This window comes from Sturnira hondurensis, unplaced genomic scaffold, assembly GCF_014824575.4.
Source record: "Sturnira hondurensis isolate 20B ecotype Veracruz unplaced genomic scaffold, ASM1482457v3 Scaffold0005309, whole genome shotgun sequence".
Lineage (NCBI taxonomy): Eukaryota > Metazoa > Chordata > Mammalia > Chiroptera > Phyllostomidae > Sturnira > Sturnira hondurensis.
The window spans coordinates 32,946-60,209 of record NW_028077940.1 but is presented as its reverse complement, the minus strand read 5'-3'; the positions used below and the strand labels follow the sequence as shown (position 1 = coordinate 60,209).

Below are 27,264 nucleotides of genomic sequence, written 5' to 3'. Positions count from 1 at the left end.
GCCTATTTTAAAGTGCCCTGTCGGGAGAAAAGGGTCTCACTATTGAAGAAATAAAATGTCAATCTTTAATAAAATCTTTTTACTACAAAATCAACACCTGAAAGGGGGATGAAGCTGGGAGGCTGTGTAGGCAGGGTGTAGTCCTGGTTCAAGGCCGCGTCTCTCACTTCTTGCTCCTCTTCCCTGGGGGCGCGTCGTTCTTCTTGCCTAAAATCTTCAGAAGGCCTTTGGACATGTAGTAGGGGCGGTCGAGGGAGCCGTCGTTCCGCTCTAAGTCTTCCACTGAGCCGCAACAAAGACCAGTTAGAGGGGACCCTGGGACCTCCTCACTCCTGGGAAAACCCGGGACTAAGTGACCAGCTTGCCTGGTTTCCATGCTGCACTACAAGTAGTTTGTGTAATCTCAGTTTACTCATTGGAAAGTGGGGTCAATAATAGTACATTTCATAGCTTGAAGGGTCAACGGGGCGAGGCGGGGGGGGGGGGGGTGGTGGTGGGAGGGGGGGACGGGACAAAAACCAAACCAAGCCAAACCAAAATCTCGCATGCCTACTGCTTTGCGCAGAGCATCACTACAGCCACCTACTGGGAAGCCTATATTTCTACCCAAGGTTTCCTGGGAGATTATACTAGAAGGCTTTCCCCTGAAATGCCCTTTCTTGAAATAACCCACTATCCCACCAGCCTGGGAGCTCACTTTCCCCTTCAGCCTCCAAACACCTGGCCTGAGGATGTCAGGGGAGGCTCCCTCTGGCTCTGGCTCCTTTAACTCACAAAGCTGCTGTGTCTAGAAACACCAACTCTTCAAAAAACCCTGAATAGCCTCTACCTTGAAGTGCGGGGAGGTGGTGGGGGAGTCAGTCACTCACAGAAACAGAGGAAGAGCGTGTCCACACACATGCCAAAAACGCTGAAGAAGCCGCTGGCAATGACGTAGGCCCCCACGATGGAGGTCTAGAAAACACAGGCCTGTTAGGATTTCTTTGGCGAATTAGGGAATGAGGCAGAGTCGAGGAGTCACTCACCATGATGGGCAACCAGTAATAGTTGAGGTGGGGACTCCCAAAGTCTTTACCCAGCCCAGGGATGCGACCAGTGAAAAAAAAGAAGGACAGGATCCCTGTGGGAGAGGTCAGTGTCACTCTTCTAAGATCACCTCTTTAGCTTCCCAGCACCCCGGCTCTTTGTCCTTGTAACTCCTGTCCTGGTCCTTACCAACACTACCCACCACCAGCAGCTTCCCGAAGAGCAGCAGCAGGTCTGTGACTTTGTCCAGGACAACCACCCTGTATGGGGAGTTGGAGCACATTGAGAGGGTGAGGACCCCGGCAGGGACAGAGGCAAAATGAAATGGTTCACATTTCAAGATGGAGGCAGCAGAGCTCAAGGCCCTTCTGAGCACAGCATGCCCATGAAGCTGGCCGTGTGTGGGAGATCACAGGGCGGGGTGGGGAGGAACAACCTCACCTGACAATGTTTCGCATGAGTAGCATGAAGGCATTTTTGGCTGAGACACAGAAATTCTTCCCGTAGATGGCAATCTGGGTGAAAAGGTGAGAGTTACCTTGGAAAACTCACCACGGCCAGGGTGGGGATTTTGGGGCCAAGGACCTTGAAGCAGAGGGCTACTTGCACAGTGGGGCTCACCATGATGTATGCGTTTCGGTTCAGAAACTTGATAAACTTTTCCAGACACCAGAGGCAGCACTTGAAGCAGCACATGATGCAGCGGGCTATAGGGTTCTGGGCTCCTGGGGACCAGAGGCTTGGGTTTGGGCACTGGTCCTGAAAGCCTCTCCCTGAGGATCCAGCTGCTTAGCTGGGCTACCCCAAGCCTCTGACCTTGGCTCACCTCTCAGTTTGTGGTCAATATACTCCAAGATGACTCGGGCTATCTGCACAAGGGTCAGGATGAGGGCCCCAAAGGCCAGAGACCCTGTGTGGTAACTACAGAAGGATTAGTCGGTCAGAGGTAGCCCCCAAATCCCTGGGACTCGGAGGCTCACAATTCCTAGCCCCCAACCCTAGGCTTACCGTACTGTGCGGATGAAGGCAGCGCTCAGAGGGAAGGTGGGAATATCCTGGGGCTTGTGGAAGGCCCAGTAGAAGGAGGCAAAGGCCCCAGCCAGAACACACTGACCCAGGGCCAGAACCCAGTTGAGGGTCCAGAATAGCCCCAGGACCGCGTAGATTTGCAAGTTGAAGAGAAAACGTTGTACCAGGCCTGTGGACAAGTAGCCTTGGAAGACGCACATCAGCCCTGGGCATGAGGAGTTCATGGGCTGAGCCTGGCAGACACAAAGTAGGCTCATTCCCAGGCAGCTCCTGCCACCCGCAGAGTAGAGGGCAGGAAGTAACAGCCTCCCCTAGCTGGGGAAGCAGGTCCTTTCAGGAAATTCATCTCCAGGTTCAAACGGGGTTTAGCTTATCTATTATGTGAGCATAATTCACTTCTTTCTGTCTCTGGGTGGGCACAAGAGCTCCCAGGAGGTCCCAGGACATGTGGGCAAAAGCTTAATAGTGTGTGGGGAGCCATGTGATCAAAGCCTGGCTCTGGAGAGCTTGGCACTCAATTAGCAGAGCCCTCCCAGGGCAGCCTCTGCAACTCCAGGCGGAACGCTTTCCAGCAAAACTGAAGACTGGATATCAGATGATATTAAAAAATTATAGTTCATTTAGTTGGGTCTGATAATGGCTATAGTGGTTATGCTTTTTAAAAGCCCTTATCTGTTAAGATTTGTCCTGATGTATTTACTAGGGAAATGGCATGATGTCCAGAATTTACCTTAAACTCTAGGAAAAAAATTGCCCATACGAGTGGAGAGATAGATAAAATAGGAAAGTTGAAGGTGTGGAATCTGGGTACAGGAATTCTCTACCTAGTATGTGGCTTGAAAGTTTCTGAAATAACAAGTAAAAAGGCACAGAAAATTAAAAAAAAAAAAAACACTTCCCAGTAAATGTGACAACCTTGGTAATTGCTGAAACTGAGTACACGTTTGAAATTTGATAAGAAAATGCACCACTTCCCATTTGTATGTAACTGTGGCTTTGTGTCAGTCTCCAATGCTAGAGCCTGAGCAAGTTGAAAGCAAGAACCAGGTTGTTGGGGGCCTTGCACACCCAGGATCTGGCACTTGTGAGCCCTTTGAGAAGTTGAGCAAACCTCCCTCTTCTATTTCAGAGTGGCCTGGTCTCAGCTCAGAGCAGGTGGCCGCTTGAAAGCTTTGAGGACAATAAAGTCCCAGAGGTCCAGAGCCACTCCCAGGGACCCTCTCGGGGAGACTCCGGCAGCCCCTCTTCCAGACCCCCGCCCCAGGTGTCCTGCCTGTTTATTGTCCAGGGCACTCTGTTCCCAGGGAGGGAGATTTAAAACAAACAAACAAAAACTTAACAAAACCCATAGTTATCAGCTCTTATCAGGTGCCGGGCATTGCACTAAGAGCTTTATATGCCCAATATCAATTGATTTTCTTGGCCACCTTGAGATATTGGTATTAGGATTAGCCCCACTTTCCAGATGGGTGGACTGAGACCCGGTAGGGTGGGGTTGCTCATGGTCCTCCTGGAACAAGAATGTCCTGGGAAGGGTAGAGTTCTGGTACCCAGCTTCCTGAGGCCTGGCCCTGCGTCAAGCACAGCATACCTCTCCCTCCTGCCTCAGGTCTCCTTCCCTGTCTCAGGGGCAGGATGACTAGATGTGGAGCCAGCAGACTGGCTTCCTTTTGGGCTCTGCTGGGGGTATGTTGTATGATCTTGAGTGAGCCCTTTGCCTTTTCTGACCCTCAGTCTCCACTCCATGATGAGGCATTTGTGGAGGTCCCCTTAGACTTGTTGGTGCTTCCTCCTTGCCTACCCCCAACCCCCTCACCATGGGGTCGCATGATGCATTCATTTGCACTGTCTCACAGCTGGCTAAGCTGACGTTGGGCGCCCAGAAGACGTACTGAGGCTGTCCTGATGTGGCCAGGTATCCAAAACGAAGTCAAGGAAAGCATGGTCATGTGGGGGTCTCTACGGATTGCCTCCTCAGGAATCCCTTCCCAGGGCCTCATGTAGGATGTTCACTGTGCAAAGGGGCTGGATTCAGCCTGAGCTCCCTCTTCTAGCTCTGTCTAGGGATGGGGCTGTGTCTGCCCAGAGGAAGGGGTGTCATCCTCCCATTGCACTAAGGCACTGTGCAGCTACTGCCCTTTCTGGCCTCAGCCCCCAAAGACCCCAGGAGGGCTGGCTGTGTGTGCGAAGGATACAGAGTGATCATGGCCCAGTAGGCAATGCAGATGAACAGGAGGACAAAGGTGATCAGCGGGTAGAACATGGTAGACATCATCAGTCCCACAGCCCTGCAGGGAGATGAGTACGTCCACCAGCAGGCCCCCACTGGCACTGGCCCTACCTCTGCCCTGCAGGGCCTGCTCCCTCCCTGAGGCTGGGCACACTGCAGGTGACCCCAGAGGGAACTGAAATGAAGGAATCAGGCTCAGGGTGGTGCAGCTTCAGGGAGGGTAAGGGAAATGAGTCCTCAATGTATGGGGTGTTGGCCAACTTGGCAGATAGGTCTTGGTTGGGAGCAAGCTGCTGCTTCTCTTCTCTGCCTGGATTCCTGAGTCATCCCACCCAACCACCATGACCATGGCAATAATTCTCAAGGAGGATCTGCCTCATGCTCAAGGCACTTAATGAGACCCTAACTCACTTCATCCTCAGGGCAATCCTACAAGGTAGGAACAATGATCACCCCTGCATCGCATTACTGATAGGTAAACTGAGGCTCAGAAAGGCTGTCACACAGCAGAGTTAACACTATTCTGCCCTTCTTCTCCAGGGCTCCCTGCCAACTGCCCAGCATGCCCACACTGGCCCACACCCTGCCCCCTGCCCCATCTCCCTCAGATAGGCGCTGACTTGCTGGCCTCCTTCAGGAGGGCGATGGCGATATGGATCCGCTGCCGCAGGAAGATGAGCATGAGCAGCAGGAGGCCTTCCAGCACAGCCAGTACAATCACTGAGGGCAGACAGGGCAGAGGGGCTGGGGTCAGGGCCAGGGCCAGACATGACCCAGGCAGCCCTTGGGCAGTTGGTGTTTAGAGGGGGACAGGGTACTCACTGGCTGCCAACCAGGTCTCCGGAGCGCTGCCGTAGGCACTGAGGTTGGTGGTGAAGCCCAGCTGGGTGATGGAAGCACTTGGGTCTCCCTGCAGCACTTGGTACTCTTTCCAGCAGTGGTAGATGCCATATGCCAGCACACCTAGCACCCCTAGGATCAGGACCAGCACCATAGGCCCGGCCACCAGGCGTAGAAGCAGAATAAACAGCAGGCTCAGGACCAGAGCCACAACGAGGGCACTGTAGGGAGGGTGAGGTAGAGGAGGGTTACCCCGGTCCCCAAATGCCCTTCCTCACACTCCCAGATTACATTCCCCTTCTATTATAAATCCTGTTGGGCTTGAGGTCCATTTTGGGCTCTGGCTCCTCCTTCCTTTTCTGAAGACTGGGTTTCAGACTCTGGACTGGAGGATGAGGATCAGAAAAGAGTTGGAAAGAAGAAAGTTGCAGAATCTGGTAACTCACACAAGAATCCAAGGCCAAGATTGAGCGAAATCTTCAAAGATCTTAAAGCTGATGTCATGAGCACTGAGGCTGTCAAAAAGACCATTATGGGGAGAGACAGAGTCAGACAGGGCTGTGGGTAGGAAGGAAGGGGTGAGGGACAGAAATGTGGAGGCAGGGAGTGCCCACCTGATCCCCTGGTAGATGGTGTTGTTGCTGGAGATCCCTGGGAGTTCGGGCCAAGCACTATTATTGAGCCATGGAAGACAGCGCCCCAGAGCTGAAGGAAGAGAACTGGCTATTGGGTTGGGGGTTGGGGCCCTGAGATTTGTCTTGAAAGTCTCTGGTGCAATCTCAGCCCACAGTGCCTTCCGGGGAGAGAGGAGAGGGGATCTGCTCCCTCAGGCAGGTGCTCCTGATTCCATAGTCAAAAGGGAGCTCTTGACCACAGAGCCCAGGCCACGCTTCCTTCACTGTCTCTTAATGATCCCTTCCTTCCCTCCCTGAGCTGCTGCCTCACCAGACCCTCCTCCCCTCTGGCCTGACCCTTACAACACCTCCACCCCCAACCTTGCCACCCATCAACCCACCCTCTGCCTAAGTGCAGGAGAGACCATTGCACAGCACGGGCCTCATCGTTCCAAGGTTCAAGGTCACTCTGTTGCTCAGATACCTCCAGAGGCTCCACTCAGGTCAGTGTCCACCTCATGGCCAGGCTTCAAGGACCCACTGTCTGAGCGCAGCTGCCTTCCCCTCACCTCTGTACCTGCACTCTTGCTGCACCTCTCTGAGTGTCTCCTCCAGAAATCCCATCTATTACTCCCTGTTCAGCTCCATCTACACCTCACTTCCTCCAGGAAGTCTATGCTGTCTCCTGAGGCACCTACTACTTGCCTACAGCGCTTGTCATCACCCTTACAACAACTTTGCCGGGTAAACTTGCTTCAACATTGACAACATTCTAAAGATGAGGAAACAAGGCTCAGAGAGGTTAAGTAATGGGCCCAAGACCAGAGACACCTAGAAAGTGCTGGGGTTTAAATCCAAACCAGACTTTGGAGCATTCAAGGTACTTCCTCTTGTACTTATGGTGAGAACTGAATATCTTTTCTCATGCTATAATTTAAATGTTTCTCTTTAAAAAAAAGAAACATTTACTATTGGAAAGAAGAACATACAGAATTTTTAAAAAGTTAACTGCAATCCCACTACCCAGTCACATCCTTTAGTAGCAATTGTATGACCTTCCAGTTTGTCTCTTGTGCATATAACTAAATGTACACTCTCCATGCATGTCTTCATGAGATTCCCATGCACTCCTTTTGTGAACAAATCTGATCTCCCCACCTAGCACGTAGCACCCACAGGGAGCAGTTGCCGTCTTCCCTGCATCCATCCTGAGGGCCTGGCACACAGCAGGTACACGATAAACTCTGCCCCGGTTGTGCTGAGTGAAGTTGGGCGACTTCACTCTCTCTGACTCTGGTTTCCTCATTTGAGCAATAAAAGTATAGGACTAGCTGGTGCCTGAGGAAGGAGTGTGCTTCTCACCTGGAGTAGAAGGAAGGAGGAAACGGGGGCACAGCTCTTGTTCCAGGCTTTGGTGTACTGGCTGGGGTGTGGGAGGAGCACGGATAGACATAGTCACAGAGCAGGATGAAGGAGTGACCCACCTACTACCACCACAGCCACCTACCCAACTCCCCTTCACACCCCAGCCCGTATGGCCCCTCCTCGAAGACCACAATGACATTGGGGCAGTGCTCACCATACTCGAGGGCACCCCGGGCAAACAGACATCCCGGTCTGCGGCATAGAAGACCTCCCCGACCGTCTGTGAGAGCTCACTGTTACTCACGGTCCACAGGGCCTCCGGACAGGAAGACACACACACCTGGGGGCAGAGAGTATGCTGAGAGGCTTGTACCTGGATCTGGGGGGTTCTGGGCAGAGGCAGGCCCCAAGCTCTGACCTGGGGTGTGGAGCACTGTAGGCCTTGAACAGTGACCGTGATGATGTTGGTGTCCAGGATGCAGCTGAAGATGTTGAAGTACAGGAGATAGGGTTTATCTCTGCAGGAGGGAGGAAGTTCATGAGTCAGGGCCTGGTCAGGTGTAGGGGACGGGAGGGACAGCCAGGCATCGCCTCCGGGCTGCAGTGGGCCCAGGTGGCCTTGACAGGCACCACCTAGCTCCTGGCCTCAGGAAACTCAGTCCACCTGGGAGGTGTAAGAGACACTAGAAAAAATTCCAGTCACTTGGTATTGCAGATGGTTCAGACACAACTGAGCAAATTCATGCTGACAAATTAAGAGCAAGAACCCTGGAGCCAAATCACCACCCAGCTTTATGACTTCCAGCAAGGTATTTAATTGCTCACTGCCTCAGTTCCACCATGGCTTTTGTGAGTATAAAGTACACCGCCTGCCTGGAACATGCAAATGCCATATAAAGACTAGAGGTTTTATTATTGATTGACAATTTCCTGCTTGTGAAGACTGATAGCCTCACTCCTGGGACAATTCTTGCATTTCAGATGAAGATATAAAAGCTCAGAGAGGTTGGGCACCTTGCGTAAAGCCGTACAGACAGAATCCCAGTTAGGGATTCAAAAACCAGTCTCTGAAGTCTAAAACCCAGTGTGGCTAGTTGGATTGAGTGCCGGCCTGCGAACTGAAAAGCTGGCAGTTTGATTCCAGGCAGGGCACATGCCTGGGTTGCAGGCCAGGTCCCCATTTGGGGGCACGCGAGAAGCAATCAGTGTATCTCTTGTACACTGATGTTTCTCTGCTTCTCTTTCTCCCTCCCTTCCACTCTCTCTAAAAAGTAAATAAATAAAATCTTAAAAACTAAATAAATAAAACCCATGCTCTTAACCTTGACTCTGCATTGCCTTGCATGGGGGTGGTGCTCATAAGCCAACTTCCTAGCAATGGAGGCTACTTACAGGGGCTTGTGGGGTGAGATTCAGGGAGGCGGTCTGGGAGGTGGAAAGGGAGGGCAAGAGGGAAGGGTCTGGAGCCTGAGTGATGGGTGGTCTCCTGCCCATCCCCACACTCACCACCCCCTTGGCTCTCTGTGGTACTCACTTGTTTGCCCCGAAGCCACAGTAGGCCCCGGTAGAGTTCCTGGGGTAGAGGACTTGCCGGGGGTCTCCATACACCCATGCTGGACACAGAGACACACAGAAGAATCACTGGAGGGGAAGGGCAGGGACTTCATAGGGGTGGCCATGGGTGTGGTCCCTCTCTGGGTTGTTACCCCCCAGCCACTGCCCCAGCTCTGCACAACTAGACACTCACCCACGATCCCCACCACAATGTAACCCAGAATGAAGAGGAGGAAGAGGACACAACAGATGACATCTGTGCAGCCCCTGGAGAGGAAGAGGGAGACACCTTTGGAGAAGAGAGCTGGAGGAGGCTGGAGAATGGGCATTGGCGGATTTCATTTTTTTAAAAAAACTTTTTTCTATGTGGGTAAACTTTCCTCTAAAATATAACAGAAAAGTGCATAACTCATAAATGCTCGGCTGGACAAATTTTGCCAAAAGACACACACGAGACACACGAGTGCTAGACACTCACTAGCACCACTCTGTAAGTCCCTGTACCCCCTCCACACACAACAATGCCCCAACTCTCCAGGGACAGAAGTTTTCTTTTTCACAAACTTCCCTGCCCCCACCAGTGCAGTCCCCAGAACTCACCTGTTCTTGATGGGGCCTCGAAAGGAAGGGTCATATTTGACAGGTTTCCCTGAAGGGTACGGGGAACAGTGTGAAAAGTGAGGCACTGGAAGGAGTCTCTCTCCCCATTTCCTGAACCCCCAAATCTTTTCCTGCCCTCACTAGGGTTTGCAGGAGACGGACAGCAGAAGGGCTGACCAGAGGAGGAATTGAAAAGCAGGAAAGGTAGTACTGAGGCCAGACCAGCGGGTGACTATTCATCATGAATCCACTCAGGTGGCCTTGAAGGGAGGGGAGGGGGGCTTTAACAGGTCATTTCCAATTCACATCTTGAGACCAACGGCCAGGAAAATGGCCTTTATCTCCTGCCCCCACCTTGGCCCATCCCTCTAGAATCTCTCCCTCGTTGTTAGGTGGGTCTCTGTGTCTAGTAACCTCAGTGGGCCTCACGCTCCGATCCTTGTCCCTTTCCCTTCTTCCTCAGGGAGGACACAGGCCCTCCCCCATCTGCTCCAGATGGCACCCCTGGCTCAAGGCCACAGGGAAAGAAGCTGGAACCAAAAGCATCAACTCTGTAGGGCCTGGAAAGAGAGGGAGCTCCCTGTAGACCCTGGCTGAAGGGACCTTGGTCTGCAGGCCACTGCCTGTCTCTGGGCATGCAATCAAATCAGGGTGACACCTGAGCTTGGTGACTGGGATTGTGACTGTGTCCTGTTCCTGGTCCTCCCTGAGTACACACAGAGAGGAGGTGGGGCCAGGCTCCTAGGGTCTTTTGTGGGCAACAGGAGGGAGGGTGGAGGGCTGGGCAAAGTGTGGAAAGAGGTGGGGTCTGCAGGTGCTCTGGTCCCTGTCCCTCCATAGCTCTCCGACACGAGGTAGGCAGTTGATCCAGCTGTTCCAGGAAGTCTCCTGGAAAGTCCTTATGACTTCTTCTCCAGGCCCCTTTGGGGCCATAGCCTACCCTCTGGGAGGCCTCTGCTTTGGGGTTCCCTTCTCTCCAGAGCAGGGTCTCAGAGCCCCCAAGATTCCAAGGGACCTGTGTAGGCAGGCTTTTAGCTCTCACTGCTCACAGGGATCTCCCAGTTGTCCCCTGCCCCCTCTCTCCTCTTATCTCCCCACCCCTAATCCTCAGACCCCTGGGACAGGCTCTCAGCCTTCATTCCTCACAGATTCTGGAGACAGGCTTCTTGCTCCCTCTCCCCTCAGAAGGCCGCTGCCTCTGTTCCTCAAGGTGCCCCCAGACAGGCTCCTCTCTTAACAGAGACCCAGAGGCAGAACCATCCCCCCTCCATAGAGACCCTGAGCCCCAACTCTTCACAGGGGCTCCCAGCACAATTCACTTCCCCTGACACTGCTCACAGAGACCCTGGTAGGCAGATCCCCAGCACTGTTCTCCCTCAGGGTCCAGGGTGAAACTTGCTCTCGGGGACCCCAGGCTTTTCTGCTGACAGGGGCCCACTTCACCACTGGCAGCTTGCAGGCTCCACAGTACAGGACACCTCCAGCCCGAGCCCCAGCTCCCTCCTCAGGACCACGCCCTGCCTCCTTCCATTCAGGCTTTGCTTCCTTCCCAGGGCCCTGCCGGCCCTGAAGGGCCAGAGTCTAGGTCTCAACTTCGCTCCTGTCAGGGACTCCCGCCCATCTCCTCTTGGAGACCCCTGCTTCACTCTCCAGTCTCCTCAGCAATGGCGTCCTGCCCCTGAACCCAGTCCTCCCAGGACCCTAGTTCTGCCTCCTTCCATCAACTCCCCCAGCTCCTCTCCCCAGGGCCAACCCCAGACACCATTCCCCCAGGGGCCCAGCCAGGCCTCCCTCCCTCTGCAGGGCCCTGGCCTCTCCCCAGTCTCACCGTAAGGCTCGTCCACGTCCGTGTCCTGCTTTCCCCTCATGGCTCAGTCTCCGGAGTGATTGGAGCCCGGGAGACCAGGCAACTCACCTGCTACTGCCCCGCCCTCCCACGTCACAGCCCCACCCACCTCCACCTGTGGTCCCCCGACACACTCTAGTTCCTCCTCAGCATGTGGGAGGGAGGGCTGAGGGTAGGAAGGCCCAGCCAGGGACAGGGCACAGGGCTGCTCGCTGAGACCCATGGACCATGACCTGAAGGACCTGGAGTGCTCCAAGAACCATTCCTAATCCTGCAAACTAACTCCCACATGTCCATATCCCCTAGCCAAGATTGTTGTTTGCCTTTTAGGCCTTGATTAGACCCTGCCCCTGGTGGCCCCCCGCCCCCCCCCAGTGCCCTCTCCTCTGCTAGGATACTGCTTATACCAGCCCAGCCTCCCATCTCCCTCTGCCCCTTGGACTCACATTCCTTCAGCTGTGTATGCATCCTCCCTGGACGCCCCACCCCCCACAATCACCCAGATAATTTGTTATCAAACCCAGTATTTATTGAGAACAAAAGAAACCAGTTGGCAGAGGGCCACTTCAGTTCATCAAACTTCAGCTGAGGTTGGGGAACAGAGGGGCGGCCAGCCCAAATCACCCTCCCAGGGAGGAACCAGCCCTAGAGGAGGGGCTGTCAGACCCCCAGGGCCTGGTTGGGGTCTCTGGCCAGGAATGTGTGAAGGGCTATGGGGAAAGATGGCAGTGCCCCTGGGTGTGGCCATGAACAGCAAGTGACAGAGGCAGCTGCTGAGCTGGTAGCCATCCAGGGGCGCGGAGGGCGAGTATGGTCCACTCTCAGGGATTGACGGAGGGCAGAGAGCTAAGTTCAGGCAGCAGCTCCGGGTGGGGGTCCAGGCGGGCCAGGCGGCTCTGCTCTAGGGCAATGGCCTCAGCTGAGTGCTTACACTTCTCAGAGCCACACTGGCAGGTGAAATATTTGCTTTTGATGTCCCAGAAGCGGTCACCATAGTCAAACCTGTCAGAAAAGCACAAGAGGCTTATGGGACCCAGACCTGACTGCCCAAGCCCACTCCAGAACCCGTGGGTCCTGCTCCCCAGGGCGCATTCTGGCAGCCACACCCTTCTCCTCCCGACAGGCCCTAAGTCCTTGTACGCTCTACGGGTCTGCAGCACCACCACTGGCTGGGAGCGTGTCTGAATAGAGTCTTGGGCCCTATCCCAAACCTACTGAATCAAAATCCTCTGTGAGACTCTCAGGCCTATTTAACATGCCCTGCAGGGACACTTCTGTACACTGACTCTGAGTTCTGCTCTAATCCAAGCTGGCAAATCAGGAGCTCTCGTCAGCTGCTGGCCTCCACTGTGTTGTTTCCCACACCCTGGGCCAAGCCCAGGCACCTCACCCCAGCTCCTCCCCGGTCCGGATGTCTCGGGAACTGAAGAAAGCAATGCGTGGAAATCGCAGGTCTTGGTGCAGCATGAAGACCCGGACGGGGATGATGTTGGGGTCACACAAGTGGTTGATGAATCTGCTGATGTTGCCATAGTATCGGGCATCAATGCAGTATACCTCTCCATCCTGAGGGGAGGGTGGCACAAGTTACATTTATCACCTTTTGTGCCCCACCAACTTCCCCACCCACTGACAACCCAGTCCTGCCCTCCCCAGGTTTCCGCTGCTGACTGGGAGTAGAAGACAGAGGGGCCTCCTGCCCACCTTGTTGTCTAAGTCGAAGAGATAAGAATCATCCTCTCTCACATCGGCCTCAGCGTCGGAGATCAGCTCCCCGACATACCTGCTGGGCAGGAAGTGATGGTGCTGAAGGGGAGCAGGGGTTACAGGGGCCGGCTCCAGGCCGTGTCTCCTCACCTCACCACCCCCACAGGCTCCTCTTCCATTAGGTCAGATGCCCAGTAGTGTCTGTGAATGTTGCAGATCAAAACTGCTGGGACCTGGCTGGGTGTTCCCCTCTGAAGGTGAGACCAGGAGGAGGAACATGGGGACACTGGCATGTGAGGTCATCACTGGACAGCTGCTACAGGCGGGGCCAGCAAATGTGGTGGCTGAGGATGAGCCAGTGACATGGTGGGGGAGGTAAAGGGACTGATGCCAGGCCTCCAGGGTTCAGGGCTCAGCCTGTGGGCTTGGGTGGGAAACTCTGCTCCAGGTTAGACACTTGGAGGTTTGCGGACTAGGAGTCACCCCACAGGTGATGGCAATGGGAGGCTGAAGGACACGAGTGGTCAGGCCAGCAGGAAGGGGTAGAGCCACAGGAGCTTTGAGGAACTCTGGGGAAGGAGCCAGGGGTGAGGATGCCCGCATTTAGAGAACAGAGGAAGAGAAGCTGGTGAAGAGGAAGGTCGAATGGGGCGGAGGTGAGGACAGGGCCATCGAAGCCAGGCTAAGGGAGTGGCAGATGCCAGGGGAACGAGGGCTGAGGCACAGGAAGCAGGGGTGCAGTTGGGGACTGTCGGAAGGCGGCAGCAGCAGAGGGTGAGGACAAGGCAGGTTTTGGCAGGATGAGCAGTGAGTGGATGGGAAACTGAGACCCAGGGAGACAGGGTTGCTTGTTTGAGAGGTTAACAGATGACACAATCAAAAGAAAATGGATGGACCCTAAATACACATAAGTGGCTACAAGTTGTTTTTTTTTTAAGTTCAAGGGAGACCTAGATAAGTTTAAAGGCTATGAGCCAAGAGCCAGGGGACAGAGTGGCTATAGATGCTGGGCAGAGAAAGGAACTGATGGGGAGGAAAGAGGGCCCTGAAGGTGGACAGAAAATGAGGCTCAAAAACGCCAAGGACACTAGCAGCAGAGTGGAGCTCGAACCCCGATTTGTCTCCCAAACTGGTGCTTTCCCCAGCTCAGAAGGGCAGGGGGAGGCTATGTGAGGATGGGAAGTGGGGGCCGGGTGAGGATGTGGGCAGTGGCGATGGATAGCTCTGTGGTCTGGGCTGAGTGGGGTAGGAAGGGTGCCTGGCTGTGGGGAAGAGGGTCTGAGGAAGCTGGCTGGAGAGGGGGCAGTGAGAAGAGTGGGACCCATCAGGGAGGAGGGCAGAGAGGGCAGTAGAGGTAGCAGTGGCTGTGGGTCCATCCCTTCACCTCCCCCCCCAACTCACTCGCAGATGAAGGTTCCCTGGGGGATGGTTTGCAGGGCGCGGACACCCCAGCCCATCTTGGCAGTTCGGTAGAGCTGTAGTCGCACCCTAGGGGTGGAAGAAAAGGCAATGTTGGGTGGATGGGAGACAGCACGTGCTTATACATCTCTGTGCATGTGCATGTGGGGCTGTGTGCTTGTCTGTGTGTGCAGTGGGCAGCGGCAGGGGGCGGGGAGGGGGGCTGCAAGGGCAGGGCCTCACTTGATGCCACTCTGCACCACCCGGTTCTTGCAGTTTCTCCAGCAGGAGCAGGCCTGGTTACACTCGAAGATCAGCGGGGGCTCGATCTTGTTAAATTCCTGGAGCAGCCGCCCATCCTTGGGGAGGGAGGGGAGAGCAGTGGTTTCTGTGTAGCTCCACTTCAGGTGCCCAAGATCCCCAAGTCCCCATACAAGAACCCTCCCCTGACCTCAACCCAGTGACAGGGAGACAGGGAGGCCGGGGTGGGGGACACTACACGTACTCTAAGGTCAAAGGACACGTGCCCCACAACCAATCCCCTTGACTTGCATGTGTCTGGGCCAGGCCCACCTCTGTCCTGGCAGTGTCTCAGGGATTCCGGGTCTGGCCCTGCCCCCTCTGCCACTTCTCCCCAGGGTAGGAGGTGAAACACAACGTCCCGGGGAACGAGCATTTGAGGCCAGTTCCTCTGAAGGAGTGAATGGGCACCTGCGGACAGGGCAAGGGCACGTACCTTGTCATACCAGCAGCGAATGCTGAGCTGGCCGCACAGGCAGTTGGAGCTGGAGCAGTCATCCACACACGTGCAGTGCTGGGCAGGAGGCAGGAGGCAGGGTGAGCCTGATCCCCGGAATTGGCCCCGGCCCCTCAGCTCCCAGGGCTCCCTGCCCCCACAGCTGTTGCCCTTTTGCTAGGGTCCATGTTTTAGGATCACGAGTGGTGATGGTCCCACAGTGAAGGGAACCAAGATGTTGCTGAAGGTTTGAGCCTAGGGCTACCGTGAGCCTGCTTGATACCGTCCTGTGTCCTAGTTAGAAGATCCTTCTCTGGGTGGACCATGCCCTCGGAGCTCCCCTCCAGCCCTGACTTTGTAGGTGCTCTTGTTGGCCCATGACTTGCCCCACTGTACTTGGTGGCTCTGCTGTCCCTTCAAGAGGTCTCAGGTCCCTCACCTGCAGGTGGGTGATGTTACGATCAATGTTCATGGTGGATGTCTCGCAATTCTCCGAGATGTACTTATAATCCTCGGGGCATGGCTCCCCATCCACACCGTTGACACAGGGAATGGGCACATTCTCATAGCCCCGAGCCACATCCCTGGTAAGGGAAACGGGGCTGAGGGCTTCTCTAGGTGCAAAGAGAGGACTGGGGAGGTTCCTGGGCCGTGGGGACTGGGCTGGAGGGAAGGTAGAGGGGGATTCTGGGTGTTCATTGGGGCATGTGGAGGGAGGTTGCCAGAAAAAATGCAGGGCACCAAGTTAAAAGTCAGATTTCAGATAAACAAGAAATAATTTTTAGTACATGTATACCTCAAATACTGTATGGATCACTTTTACACCAAAAAAGTAGTAACTGTTCATCTGAGATTCTAATTTAACTAGATATCCTCTATTTTCACTTGTGATATATATGGCAATCCTAGCAGGGGGAACCGGAAGTGGTTCTTGGGACTCAGTGGAGCCTGGGGAGGGCAGTTTGGGGACCGCAGGCCCAGCACTCACCGGCAGATGATCTTCTCAGTGCGGACGGCCCGGTTCCCCACGCCAAGCCGGAGCTTGCGGTTGAGCTGCAGTGCAAACCACACATCAGAGCGTTCAGGAGTCAGGTCCCATGCGGTGTCCCCCTCCTTGTTGCGTAGCTCAGGATTCGCTCCGCGTGACAGGAACAACCTGGGAGGGGAGAGAGAGCCTTAGAGGCATGGGGCTGTGAGGGGTGGCGGAGGGGCTTTGGGTGTAGGGTGGACAGAGGCTCACAGCACACAGTCATGGTAGCTCTCCCGGGCTGCGATGTGCAGGGGTGTGTCCCCGTGGTAGTTGACAGCGTGGAGATCACAGCGGGCATTCAGAAGGACCTCAGCGATGGCAGCGCTGCCGGTGAAGGAGGCCCAGTGCAGACAAATGTTTTCCTCCTGTAGAGGTGGTGGCAGAAGGAGTAGCCGAGGCAATGAGCCCTTGAATCCAGCCTCAACCACATTCAGGGCCTGGGCCAGCTCCACCTCCCCCACCCCACCCAACTCTCACATTGTCTGTTAGGGTGACATCGGCACCCCGTGTCAGCAGCATACGGATCACCTCGATGTGCTTGTGCTCTGCGGCCCAGATGATGGGCGTCCATCCCCCACTATCCTATGGGTGGGAAGGGAGTGAAGAGAGTATGGGGCAGGCCCAGCATCCAGCCCTGCTCGCCGAAGCAGCACGTGGTCAGGAGCACACGCCCTGGAGCCAGACTCAGTCAGAGGCCCAGCTCGGCCACTCAATGCTGTGGCACCCTGAGCAAGTCACTCAACGTCTCAGCGTGTTTCCTTATCTATAAAGTGAAACTATAGAGTCTATTGTTCAAGGCTGCAGAGTCCTTTTTCTCTTTCTAAAAAATACATTATTTTCTAAGCCCGTCTGCTCAAAAATCCTAGACGCAGTGACCCAATAGCAACAACTATCCCTAGGTACACGGATAGTATGTAAATGCTGAAAGGCCAGATGCTCTCAAAGGATGCTAGGTCATATCAAAAGCCACAGGAGCCAACTTCCAGGGGCTCCTCCTAACAGAGGATGGATCGAGAAGAAAGACAATAGAGTAAAACTTATCTATCACAGGAAAAACGAAGAGTTCACAAATAATCTCACTGGACACTTCAGATATTAAAGCAGCAACTCATTACTCTGAAAACTGATAAGGAGAAGTAGCAAGAAAGAGAAAACAGTGAAGAGATAGTTGAAAGAGGAGAGAGAAATAAGGGGACAGCTGGAGCAATATGGGATGCAGGGAGAGGTCAGAGGTCAGCCAATGTGAACGGTGCCATAGTCTGAGGCCGAGCCAAGGACCAAGGGGCTGGGTAGCGAGGAGTGGGAGGGGTGGCAGGGCAGCCTCTGACCTGGGCGTTGACGTCCACTTGTCCTGTGCTGAGCAGCAGGCTGACCATCTCCAAGTTCCCAATTTTGGCCGCGTGGTGGAGGCAGGTGGAGCCATCTTCCTCCTGAGGGAGACATGGGCAGGTGAGTCTTCCAGCTGGCACCTCTTAGTCAGTCCCGCCACTGGGCCCAGGGGCTGGCCTAGCACACCTTGCTATAGACACAGCCACCACGTTGCACCATGTAGCGGGCCACCTCCAGGTGGTTGTTCACCACAGCCTCCATCAGCGGCGTCCGCTGTTGCTTGTCCACTGCATTGATGTTGGCTCCAGCCTGTGAGGAGGGGGCATGTGGGCTGGTGCCAGGGAGGGGCCAAGCAGGGGACGTCCGAGGGCCTAGTCAATGAGGCAGAGGGCCAGCCCATACTGACTTGTAGCAGCACGTGGCAGATCTCCACAGAACCCTTCTGGGCAGCTGCATGCAGGGGTGTGCGCTTGCTCTGCTGGTCGCTCTGGAAGTTGGGATCCAGGTTGTCCACTGTGGGGAGAGCCCGCCACACCGGGAGAGGGAGGGACAAGTGGTAAGCAAGCTAGGGGCCGGATGGCACCTACTCCAGGAAGGTTTCTCAGGGCACATGTCAGGAGTAAGAACCAGGGGCACCAGCTCTGTCTGAGTTCAGAGTGGCCATTCCCCTCAGTGCTGCTGTGCACTGAGCAAGGCAGGTAACCTGCGGGGTGAGGATAAAGTCCTTCACTGCGCTCCTGGACCCAGCCCAGAGCCTGACATCATCGGGCTCAGCCAAGCTTCGCTGAATGAGTGAGTGGATGGATACTCACACAGCATCAGGATGACCTTCGGCAGCTCCCCCTGCTTCACTGACAGGTACAACTGCCGTGGGTGGAAGCGCAGTTTCTTCCGCCTGCCACGGTGAGGGAAGGCGGGGTGGGCTCCTTAGACTCCAGTATCAGCTTCAACAACCACAGACCTGCCCTTCCAGCCCACCCCAGTCACCGTGCTGAGAGCAATGCCCCTCTCACCTCTCTGACTCCTGGATGACTAGGGCCTTCTCCAGGGCTTCCCGGCCTGGTCCAGGTGGCAGCCCCACGGCTGAGAGGCAACCCCCACTGGGCAGGGTCAGGGAAGGCCCTGAGCTGTCAATGGTGTCAGCCACAGGGTCGCAGGGTGGGCGCCGGAGCTCCCCCTGCCCTCGCATCCGGGCGCTGTGGGAGAAGGGGCTAATGTCTCGGGTGATGGGCAGGAAAAGGGAACAGACAGTGGGGAAGGGAGAGGCCAGTACCTGGGCTGAGAAGTGTCTGCTCTCCCAGGAGCATCCTGGGCCAGGGGTGGGGGGGCAGGTGCTGCAGTGCCAGTTGGTGGTGTCACTCCATCTCCCCAGGGGATGGTTACCTCCTGGGCCTCGGACGCATCCTCCCCACAGTGGGGACAGAAGATCATCCCATTCAGCTGGGACACACAGGCCTTGTGGAAGCGATGGGCCACACGGAAGTCGGGGTGGCACTCCAGGAAGGTGCCCTGGACAGGGAAACAACATGGTGAGGCGATGGGAGCCCCTACTGTGGTGAGGCTCACTGCTGGTCTTCCCACTGGTCACTCACCGCAGTACAGAAGTAGCCACAGCCTGGGCAGCAGTGGTGTTTGACCATGCGGGCGCGGTGGGCCTCACAGAGCACCATCAGGGCCACACGGCTTGATGGCCTCATGGTCTCCCGCTTGAGGATTGCAGCATTGCAGCCTGACAGCTGTGGGCAGAGGATGGGCGAGAAGAGAGGTGAGGCGGGGGCCTGGGCCATGTACCCCACACTGCTTCCCCTGTCCACAGGCCCACCTCTCCATCCACACTCTCTGTGGCCATGCACTTGTGTCCTGCTCTCTCACTGATGCGGTCAATCTTGGGCGCCTCCATGCGGCAGCTGCACAGGGGCAACTCCTCAAATCCACGTTCTGTCTCCAGTGAGGACGTGTCGTTGGACACCCCTTAGAGGAACAAGGGAGCTGAGGGAGGCCCTGCCCCTCACCCACTGGGACCCCTGGTGGGGCCGCTCACCCCCACCCTGCCTGCCTTTCTCTACGTGCTCCAGAACCCACAAAGCCTGGCCATGGATATACCCTGGCTCCAATGGGGTCTCCCTCCTCCCACTTTCCCTCCAGTCCAGAGGGTGCCCCCTAGTGGCTCCCTATCCCAGCAATTGGCAATTACCAGCGTGGTTGGGGGAGAGGGTCCCCTCACTGGGCAGCTCCAGGGACCCCAGCGGGACCTCCATGTACTCACTGGGGCCTGAGGAGCCCACACCATTCACTCCTGACACAGAGACAGAGAGAGTGAGAGTGCAAGCCCACAGGCACCTGGATGTGTGGGCACATGCGGGTGTGCACGTGCAGGAGCATGTGTCTGTGCATGCTCTCTGGGGGCTGGGAGGGGGACTGGAAGAGGGGACCCCAAAGCAGAGGAACCTCCTCACCTCGTGGCTCCTTGGTCCGGGGAGGATCCCGCTTCCGCCGTTTCCGGGAGGGCTTCACCCATGGGCTGTCCTTCCGCCATTTCTTTTTGGCTTTTCGTCGGCCACTGGAACCGCTCTGGAAAGAAGGGAGGGTGAAGAGCTTGGCCCCAGCCCTCACTCCTCAGGACTCAGACCTCTGGCCCCACAGCCCCTACTCTTCTGGGCATGTCAGCCCCCAGCTCTCACCCTATCAGACTGATTGCCCGACTCCTCATCTTCCTCTTCTTCCTCCTCCTCCTCTTCCTCTTCTTCCTCCTCCTCTTCCTCTTCCTCACTCAGTTGTTCAGCAAGCGCTTCAACCTCAGACTGGGACAGAGGCAAAGTGGAGCTGAGTAAACAGTGACCCTCAGGCCCAGATCTCTCCAGGGGAGACTTGAGAGAAAGGCAGAGGAGGTCATGTCCAACTGCCAGGACTCACACAGTGAGACAGGTAAAGAAAGCCACCACCGCGGGGAGGGCTCTCCAGTGGAGGCGAGTGCTTGCAGGAAAGGAGGGAAAGAGTAGTAGGAAGAGATGTAGAATATTAGACAGCAACAAAAAGAAGGCACGATGGTTAGATGGAACAACATGTTTGAACCTTGGCAAGACAATCTTAAGCAAAAAACCAAACCAAACCCCAAACAGTTAAGTTCCGGAAAGGAACTGTACAGTATGTGTATGTGTACTTGCTCTATGAAGTTCATAAATAGGTGAGACTATCGATGGCTGCCAAAGACACTAATGAAAAGCTAATGAGGAACTTTACAGCAAGGGACAAGCTGACATCACCTCAATCTCCTCAGACTCATCTCAACATAATAAAAGGCCACATACCCTACGCCCCCTGGTGTGATATGACAGGAAGCACTCACACCAGCAGCGGTGGGATGCGCTTCTGAAGCTGACCACGCTTTCAGATACAACAGTTCTCGAGCACAAGGGATATTTGTCAGAGAGCGATGTGTCAAGCCCCACCCAGCTGGCCAACTCCTACATGGGAGGAGTTCTGTCAGACAACTGACCTGGTTTCTTCAACAAATAAATGGCAAAATAAAATTTTTTTAGATGACGGGTAACCTACACATCAAGAAAGAATGATGACAAGTGTCAAGTCAATGTATGGGCCTCATTTAAATATTGACAAATAAAAGCCCATTTATGAAACAATGAGATGTGAAGACTTAAACGGTTGTAAATCGATGATACTGAGAAATCACTGGTAAATTTTTTAGGCGTGAAAATAGTCATGTAGATCTGATTTGTTAAGGAACAGAGAATTTTTAATGACTTCATTTATTTGTTTTTAGAGAGAGGGGAAGGAAGGGAGAAAGAGAGGGAGAGAAATATGCATCAGTTGCCTCCTGTACGTCCCAATCAGGGACCTGGCCAGCAATCCAGGAAGGCACCCTGACTGGGAATTGAACTGGTGACCTTCTGACTTGTCGGAGGAGGCCCAACTCACCGAGCCACACCAGTCTGGGCAGAAGGAGGTCTTATGTTTAGAGATACATAAGGAGAGATATGGAAATATCTCTAAATAAAACATGGCTGGGGGGTGGCTCTAACATAAGCCAGCAGGGTGCGTTGGAGAAGGAGTGGACCAGTGTGAGGACTGGCTATGTGCTGCGAAGGAGGCAAGAACACGTGATGGGGTAGGAAAGCCTCTTCAATAAATGCTGTTAGGGACACTGAACCACCTTCTTACACCACATGTAAGAATAAATTCAAAATGGATCAAAGACCTCAATTTTAAGACCTGAAACTGTAAAATTCTTAAAAGAAAACATACAGTAAACTCTCTAACATGGCTCTTAGCAGTATGTTTTTGGACACGTCTTTTCAGTCAAGGGCAACAAAAGAAAAACTAGACATATGGGATTATATCGAACTAAGAAGTGTCTGCATAGCACAGGAAACCACCAACAAAACAGAAAAAGATATTTGCCAATGATACATCTAATAAGGGATTAATATCCAAAATATGTGAGAAACTCATACAACTGAACAGCAAAAACCAAAACCAAACCAGACAATCCAATTAAAAAATGGGCAAAGGACCAAAATAAACATTTCTGCAAAGAGGACAGAAATGGCCAATAGATGTATGGAAAAATGCTCGACATCACTAATGTTCATAGTGATGTGAGCAAATTAAAAACAGTGAAGTTTCACCTCACACCTGTCAGAATGGCTACCATCAATAAATCAACAAGTGTTGACAAGAGTGTGAAGAAAAGGAAACCCTAGTGCACTGTTGGTGGGAATGCAGACTGGTGCAGCCACTGTGGAAAACAGTATGGAGTTTCCTCAAAAAATTAAAAATAGAACTACCATATGACCTAGCAATTCCACTTCTGGGTATTTATCCAAAGAAATCCAAAACGCTAATTCAAAAAGACACAGGTGCCCCTATGTTTATTACAGTGTTATTTACAATAGCCAAGATACAGAAGCAGCCTAAGTGCTCACTGGTTGACGACTGGAGAAAGAAGATCAGGTACATATATAATAGAATATTACTCGACTGTAAAGTAAGAATAAAATCTTGCCATTTACGACAACATGGAAGGATCTAGAGGGTATTGTGCTGAGTGAAACAAATCAAAGACAAATGCCGTATGATTCCATTTATATGGGAATCTAAAAACCAAAATAAACAGAGCAGAAACAAACTAAAAGTCAGAGAGCATTCTGAAAGGTTGCCTGATGGAAGATGGTTGACGCTGGGTGAAAAAGGGAAGGGACTGAGAGGCGCACATCAGTGGTGAGAGAACAGCCCTGGGGGTGCGAAGCACAGCACAGCAGACACCACTGTGATAAGTAAGTGCAGGGCCGGATGGGGACTGGGAACGTCAGGGGAGCACTGTGTAAAGTACATGACTGTCTGACCACTGTGCTGTACACCTGAAACTAGTACAAAATAATATTGAATGTAAAAAATAAATATATAAATTTAAAAAAGAAAAAATACTGGGGTGGGGGGTAGTGGTTGGGGGAAAATGCAGTGAACTATAAATAACAACAATAAAATAATTATTTAAAAAAACAGAAAAAATATCAGCTGCGTTTTGCTAGAGCCGAGTGACAGCCTGATGGGGCTTACTCTTCTATTCTTTTGTGCATATGGTTGGTTGTTAAACAACACAGGGGTGGGGTGCTGACCCCCCTGCAGTTGAACCTCCATGTGCAACTTTTGACCCCCCAGCAAACCAACTAGCAGCCTGCTGTTGACCGGAAGCCTTACCAACAATGTAAACAGTTGATCGACACATATTTTATATGTGTAATATACACTGTATTCTTACAATAAAGTAAGACAGAGGAAATAAATCATAAGAAAAAAATACACTGACAAGTAATTATTTTTTTAAAATCTGTATAAGAGGACCCATGCAGGTCACACCTGTGTTGTTCAAGGATTATCTGTATTTGAAAGTTTCCATGATAACACATTAAATAAAAAGCAAAACAGGCAAGACTAAGCATTATAGTACATAGGCAAACACGTGTGTGATAAAACCAAACCAAGTGCCTTGGCTGGTGTGGCTCAGTGGACTGAATGCCAGCCTGGGAACCAGAGTTGCCAGTTCAATTCTTAATCAGGGCACAAACCTGGGTTGCGGGGTAGGTCCCCAGTAGGGGGCACACTCAAGGCAACCACACACTGATGTTTCCTTCTCTTTCTTTCTCCCTTCCCCTCTGTGTAAATAAATAAATAAATAAAATCTTAAAAGGAATAACCCAGCAGGCAATCAACAAATAAACCATAAAATGGATGATGGTCACTGTGGAAAGAGTAAGAGATGGAATGGGTGCAGCACACATGGCACTAGGTTATAGAGAGTATGGGGCAATGAATTAGTGGGTGTTCAGAAGATTAAAAGGAGAGAGTGAAGGTGGGGGCAGAAAAGATGGGAGAGTAAGCCCCAGACATGGAACAGCAGGCTATCTCACCTTGCTGTCAGAGTCTACACGCTCATCCACAGAGTAGGAGTCGTAGTAGAGGCTGAAGTCATCCCCCACCACTGTCTCCCACTCCTCCAGGGACCCAGGGTTCACCTTCTCCAGGGCCATTTCTCTTGAACTCCGGGCAGATCCCAACTCCTCCGACTGGAAAAACAGGACAACAATAGACACTGCTGGCATTCCCCACCAACCTATTTCCTTTGAGTGGGGAGGCAGCCCTAGTTTGGGGCTTCCCTGAAGTAGCCCCCAGGTGGAGAGGTCTTGTTCTCTGCCTCTCTCTGCTCACCAGGCCACCTCCTGAGTTCAGTTTCCTCCTTTTGGCCACATCTGGAAGGAGAGAAGAAAGGATCCAGGCTTGTACTGTAAACCCTCAGGCCCTGGCTGGTGTAGCTCAGTGGATTGAGTGCGGGCCTGTGAACCACAGGATCGCAGTTCAATTCCCAGTCAGGCCATAGGCCTGGGTTGCACGCCAGTTCCCAGCAGGGGACTCATGAGAGGCAACCATACATTGATACTTCTCTCCTTCTCTTCCCCTCTAAAGATAAATAAATAAAATATTTAAAAAAAATAAACCCTCAGTACAGGCCATATGATATGAAGCTGCAGGAGGGTGAGAGGTGAAACTGACCTGAGGTCACCTTCCCAAGCGGGTGCACATCATCACTCATTCGGAAATGCTGCACTTCAGGGGGCCTCTTCTCAGGGACTAGAGGCTGGGCATGCAGAGAGAGCACCCTTAGGGTCAGGAATTGGCTGTGGTTTGGCCTGAATTAGCCACGAGCACCAGATGGTGGTGAGGTGGTGAGCCACAACTTCAAAAATGCCATCTGACACTGAAGTAGCCAGATGTGGCTGTAACGAGAACTGATGTCTACCCCAGAGAAAGTGGGTCAAGGACACCCCATACCTAACCCTCACTTGCTTCTTCAAGTGTGCAGCAGGCCCTTTCTTCCCATTTTATAGATAAGAAAACAAAGGTTAAGACCTTGACCAAAGCTACTCAAACCACATGCACAACATAATACTACCAAGAGCCCTAAAAACACTATCATAAAGGTTGTGAGATTCTGGGGCCTCTGTCATGTCCTTTGCCCTCATCTCATTCCCAGTAGGAATACGACCTTTAAAATGAAACAGCGGCAGGTTCTATGGGAGGAAAAATTCCCTGAGGTCTCCCTTTGAAGTAAAAAGAGTGGTTTCAAGTTCCTTTACGTAATCGTTATCTTAAGAGTAATTAAAGCATTAACTACATAAATAAATCTTTAACACTGGTTTCTTTTACTTCCCTCTCCCAAGACTGTAAACTCCAGGAAGACAAGAAACCCGTCTATTCACACAGTAAGCCCCAATCCAGAACGTGACACAAAATAGCCCTTTGGTAAACTGTAAAGCTGTGAATGGATTGGAAAAGACCTGAATATGGATCATAAAAAAGCCCACAAGAGATGGAGGGTTGATTACCTGGCTCTCCCACCCCCTCAGCCCTTCCCCTAATCCTCACCTGTCCATTTCCAGGTTTGGACATTGTTTTCCTGGCTCGGTGGATCTTGGGTTGCCCCTCAGGGCTGGTAGTAGATGGAGTGGGTTCAGACCCTGATGCTGCTGCCCCCTGCGCCCCGGGCATACTCAGCAGCCTCATAGCCAAACTCTGGACTGATGGGGGTGATTTCCCAGCCCCTGTCATTGACATCTTGGCACGGCTGGGACAGGCACCCCCTTTGCTGGGTGAAGAGGGGAATGACTTTGTGGCATGACCTGGAAAACAGACAGGCAAGACAGGCAGAGGCAAGATTAGAGGAAAGGCAGAATCGGAAGATGCCCCGCCTCACCCCAGCCTCCACAGCCTCTCACCCAGCAGCATGCGCCCCCCTTGCAGGTCCCCATCTCCCTCAAGATTTTCAGGTTCATCCCCAGTGGGTGGTGTGGCTCCTACAGGGGTGTCAGCCCCCTCATCACCAACAGTGACGGTGACAGTTGCTGGGGATGAGGGGCCAGCAGGCTCCAGGGAGTCAGGGCTGGCCTTAGGTAGGGTCTCCTCACTAAGAGAGTTGTCCCCAAAAGAGCCATGAACTGCAAGGGAAGAGAAAAAGTTCAGGACTATGGGCTCAGGGAGTCCTGTGTTTGGGGAGGTGAGGTCTAGCTGCTTCACTCACCTCTCTCGGTGGCTCCTCTGAGCTCCTCGTCCAGCACCAGAGCCCCCATCTCAGCAGGGACCTCCCCCTGGGAGGCAACACATGGGAGAGGAGGGCTGGTCAACCCGGTAGGAAGTTGGGGGACCCAGGGCCCCTGGGCCCTGGGAAGAGAGAGTAGGCTCCGCGGCCTACCTCTTCCTCTGTGGGTGCCCCCCCTTCCGCGGCCCCTGCTGCCGGGAGGGGCCGCACGACCCCTCCCCCGGGCCCGCATCAGCCCTCTGCCTCGGGGTAGACCCCGCATCTCAGAGGCCGAGAAGAGAGGAGGGGGAGGGGGCGGAGCCTCGGAGCACCGGCCCCGCCCCCTCCTCCCGGCGGCACGAACCGTTCCCCCTTTGTCCCCCAGGCCGCGGGGACCCCGGGTACCAACCCCTCCAGCGCCCGTTGCCCCCCAGCCCGGGGGACGGCCCCTCGTGCCCCTCGCGCGTGCTCCTGGGGCTCCTGCGCCCGCCGCCCACTCGGGGACAGCCGGCGGCTGCACGCGCGCCTCCGTGCCCACTCCCCCCACCTCCCACCCCCTGGTCCCCTCATCCGCCCCCGGTGCTAGCCCTCCGGATTGCTGTAAGTCCTGCCCGGGCCCCCCGGCCCCGTTGCACCCCCGGAGCATTGCACGGGCGCGCGCTTCCCCCGGGCGCGCGCGCGGGCATGCACCCGCCTCTCCCCCTCCCCTTCCGCACCTCGGCGGCCGCCGCCGCTGCAGCTCCCGCCGCCGCCGCCATCGCCGCTTGCGCTGGGGGCAGAGCCGGCGCGCGGCCGCCCCGGGTCACGTGGGCGGGGAGGGAGGGCGAGGAGAAACTTTAAAGGAGCCACTGCGCGCTTTCTGGCCATTTTCCTCCCGGAGCGGCCTTGGAGGTGTTGTTTCCCCTAAGGTGGAGGCTGCTGAGGAGAGTTGCTGCCATTTCTAGTTTTATTTCAGCGGGGAACCGGAGGAGAGGCATTCCTGGGTCCAGGTGTGGCCTCTTCACCCCCTACATCAGGTTTTAGGTAACAAGCTGTGTCAGCTTCCCGGGAGCGGCTGTATTTCCAAATCGGGCTTACGTGTACTTCTCCCGCTTCTGGGTACTTTCTAGTTTCTGTGTTTCCAGATAGAAGGCACAGCCTCAATTTTGGCCTTGCTTCTCTAACGAACAAGAAGGGGTGATGGGGACTAGCAGAGGACACTTGGCTGGTTTTAGCATGCTGGCTAATGTCCCCTTTTGAAAACCTGGGGGCGCGCCTGTTTATGCCAGACATCTTACCCCACCACATGCTCTAAGCATCCAGGTAAGCCCCCAGTGGCCCAAGTCATTACTATCTGGTCACACTCTACTAAGTAACCTTTTTTGCCAAAT

At 53.9% G+C, this 27,264-nt stretch overlaps 2 protein-coding genes across 9 annotated transcripts; both read right to left on the bottom strand.

Moving 5' to 3' along the window:
* Window positions 1–42: 42 nt before the first annotated feature.
* On the bottom strand, window positions 43–11,185 carry SLC44A4 (solute carrier family 44 member 4). The gene is made up of 21 exons (XM_037046731.1): window positions 11,087–11,185; window positions 9,259–9,307; window positions 8,852–8,925; window positions 8,639–8,717; window positions 7,523–7,622; window positions 7,319–7,444; window positions 7,102–7,162; window positions 5,740–5,830; window positions 5,572–5,640; window positions 5,108–5,346; window positions 4,906–5,005; window positions 4,251–4,343; window positions 3,872–3,974; window positions 2,035–2,288; window positions 1,853–1,947; window positions 1,648–1,751; window positions 1,468–1,541; window positions 1,216–1,286; window positions 1,026–1,120; window positions 870–954; window positions 43–282 (listed from the first exon to the last, which is right to left on the bottom strand). Exons 1-21 carry the CDS (start codon window positions 11,124–11,126, stop codon window positions 164–166), a joined length of 2,121 nt encoding a protein of 706 aa, XP_036902626.1. The 5' UTR covers window positions 11,127–11,185; the 3' UTR covers window positions 43–163.
* A 434-nt stretch (window positions 11,186–11,619) lies between these two features.
* On the bottom strand, window positions 11,620–26,687 carry EHMT2 (euchromatic histone lysine methyltransferase 2). 8 transcript variants are annotated; one of them, XM_037046727.1, is made up of 28 exons: window positions 26,611–26,687; window positions 25,898–25,964; window positions 25,596–25,814; window positions 25,246–25,499; window positions 24,373–24,457; window positions 24,031–24,071; window positions 23,733–23,888; window positions 19,986–20,105; window positions 19,761–19,875; window positions 19,499–19,600; window positions 19,127–19,275; window positions 18,897–19,040; window positions 18,578–18,813; window positions 18,318–18,500; window positions 18,117–18,199; window positions 17,711–17,817; window positions 17,491–17,613; window positions 17,304–17,405; window positions 16,453–16,557; window positions 16,186–16,340; window positions 15,934–16,101; window positions 15,385–15,529; window positions 14,946–15,023; window positions 14,453–14,568; window positions 14,213–14,299; window positions 12,809–12,890; window positions 12,495–12,670; window positions 11,620–12,106 (listed from the first exon to the last, which is right to left on the bottom strand). In XM_037046727.1, the coding sequence occupies exons 1-28, from the start codon at window positions 26,650–26,652 to the stop codon at window positions 11,926–11,928; spliced, it is 3,621 nt and encodes a 1,206-aa protein (XP_036902622.1). In that variant the 5' UTR covers window positions 26,653–26,687; the 3' UTR covers window positions 11,620–11,925. The 8 variants fall into 8 exon arrangements, with proteins under 8 accessions (XP_036902622.1, XP_036902623.1, XP_036902625.1 ...); XM_037046728.1 differs by having other exon boundaries at window positions 12,809–12,887; XM_037046730.1 differs by lacking the exon at window positions 19,499–19,600 and having other exon boundaries at window positions 12,809–12,887.
* Window positions 26,688–27,264: the final 577 nt, after the last annotated feature.

What these genes read in the sequence shown, in the direction of transcription:
- SLC44A4 (XM_037046731.1), bottom strand. Translation starts at nt 11,126, where the DNA reads ATGAGGGGAAAGCAGGACACGGACGTGGACGAGCCTTACG. An exon ending in GGACGTGGACGAGCCTTACG is followed by an intron (nt 9,308 to 11,086) that starts GTGAGACTGGGG and finishes CGTACCCTTCAG; the next exon opens with GGAAACCTGTCAAATATGAC. An exon ending in ACCGAAACGCATACATCATG is followed by an intron (nt 1,542 to 1,647) that starts GTGAGCCCCACT and finishes CTTTTCACCCAG; the next exon opens with ATTGCCATCTACGGGAAGAA.
- EHMT2 (XM_037046722.1), bottom strand. Translation starts at nt 26,177, where the DNA reads ATGCGGGGTCTACCCCGAGGCAGAGGGCTGATGCGGGCCCGGGGGAGG. An exon ending in CAGAGGAGCCACCGAGAGAG is followed by an intron (nt 25,815 to 25,897) that starts GTGAGTGAAGCA and finishes CTTCCCTTGCAG; the next exon opens with TTCATGGCTCTTTTGGGGAC. An exon ending in CAGAGAGTGTGGATGGAGAG is followed by an intron (nt 19,041 to 19,126) that starts GTGGGCCTGTGG and finishes CTCTGCCCACAG; the next exon opens with CTGTCAGGCTGCAATGCTGC.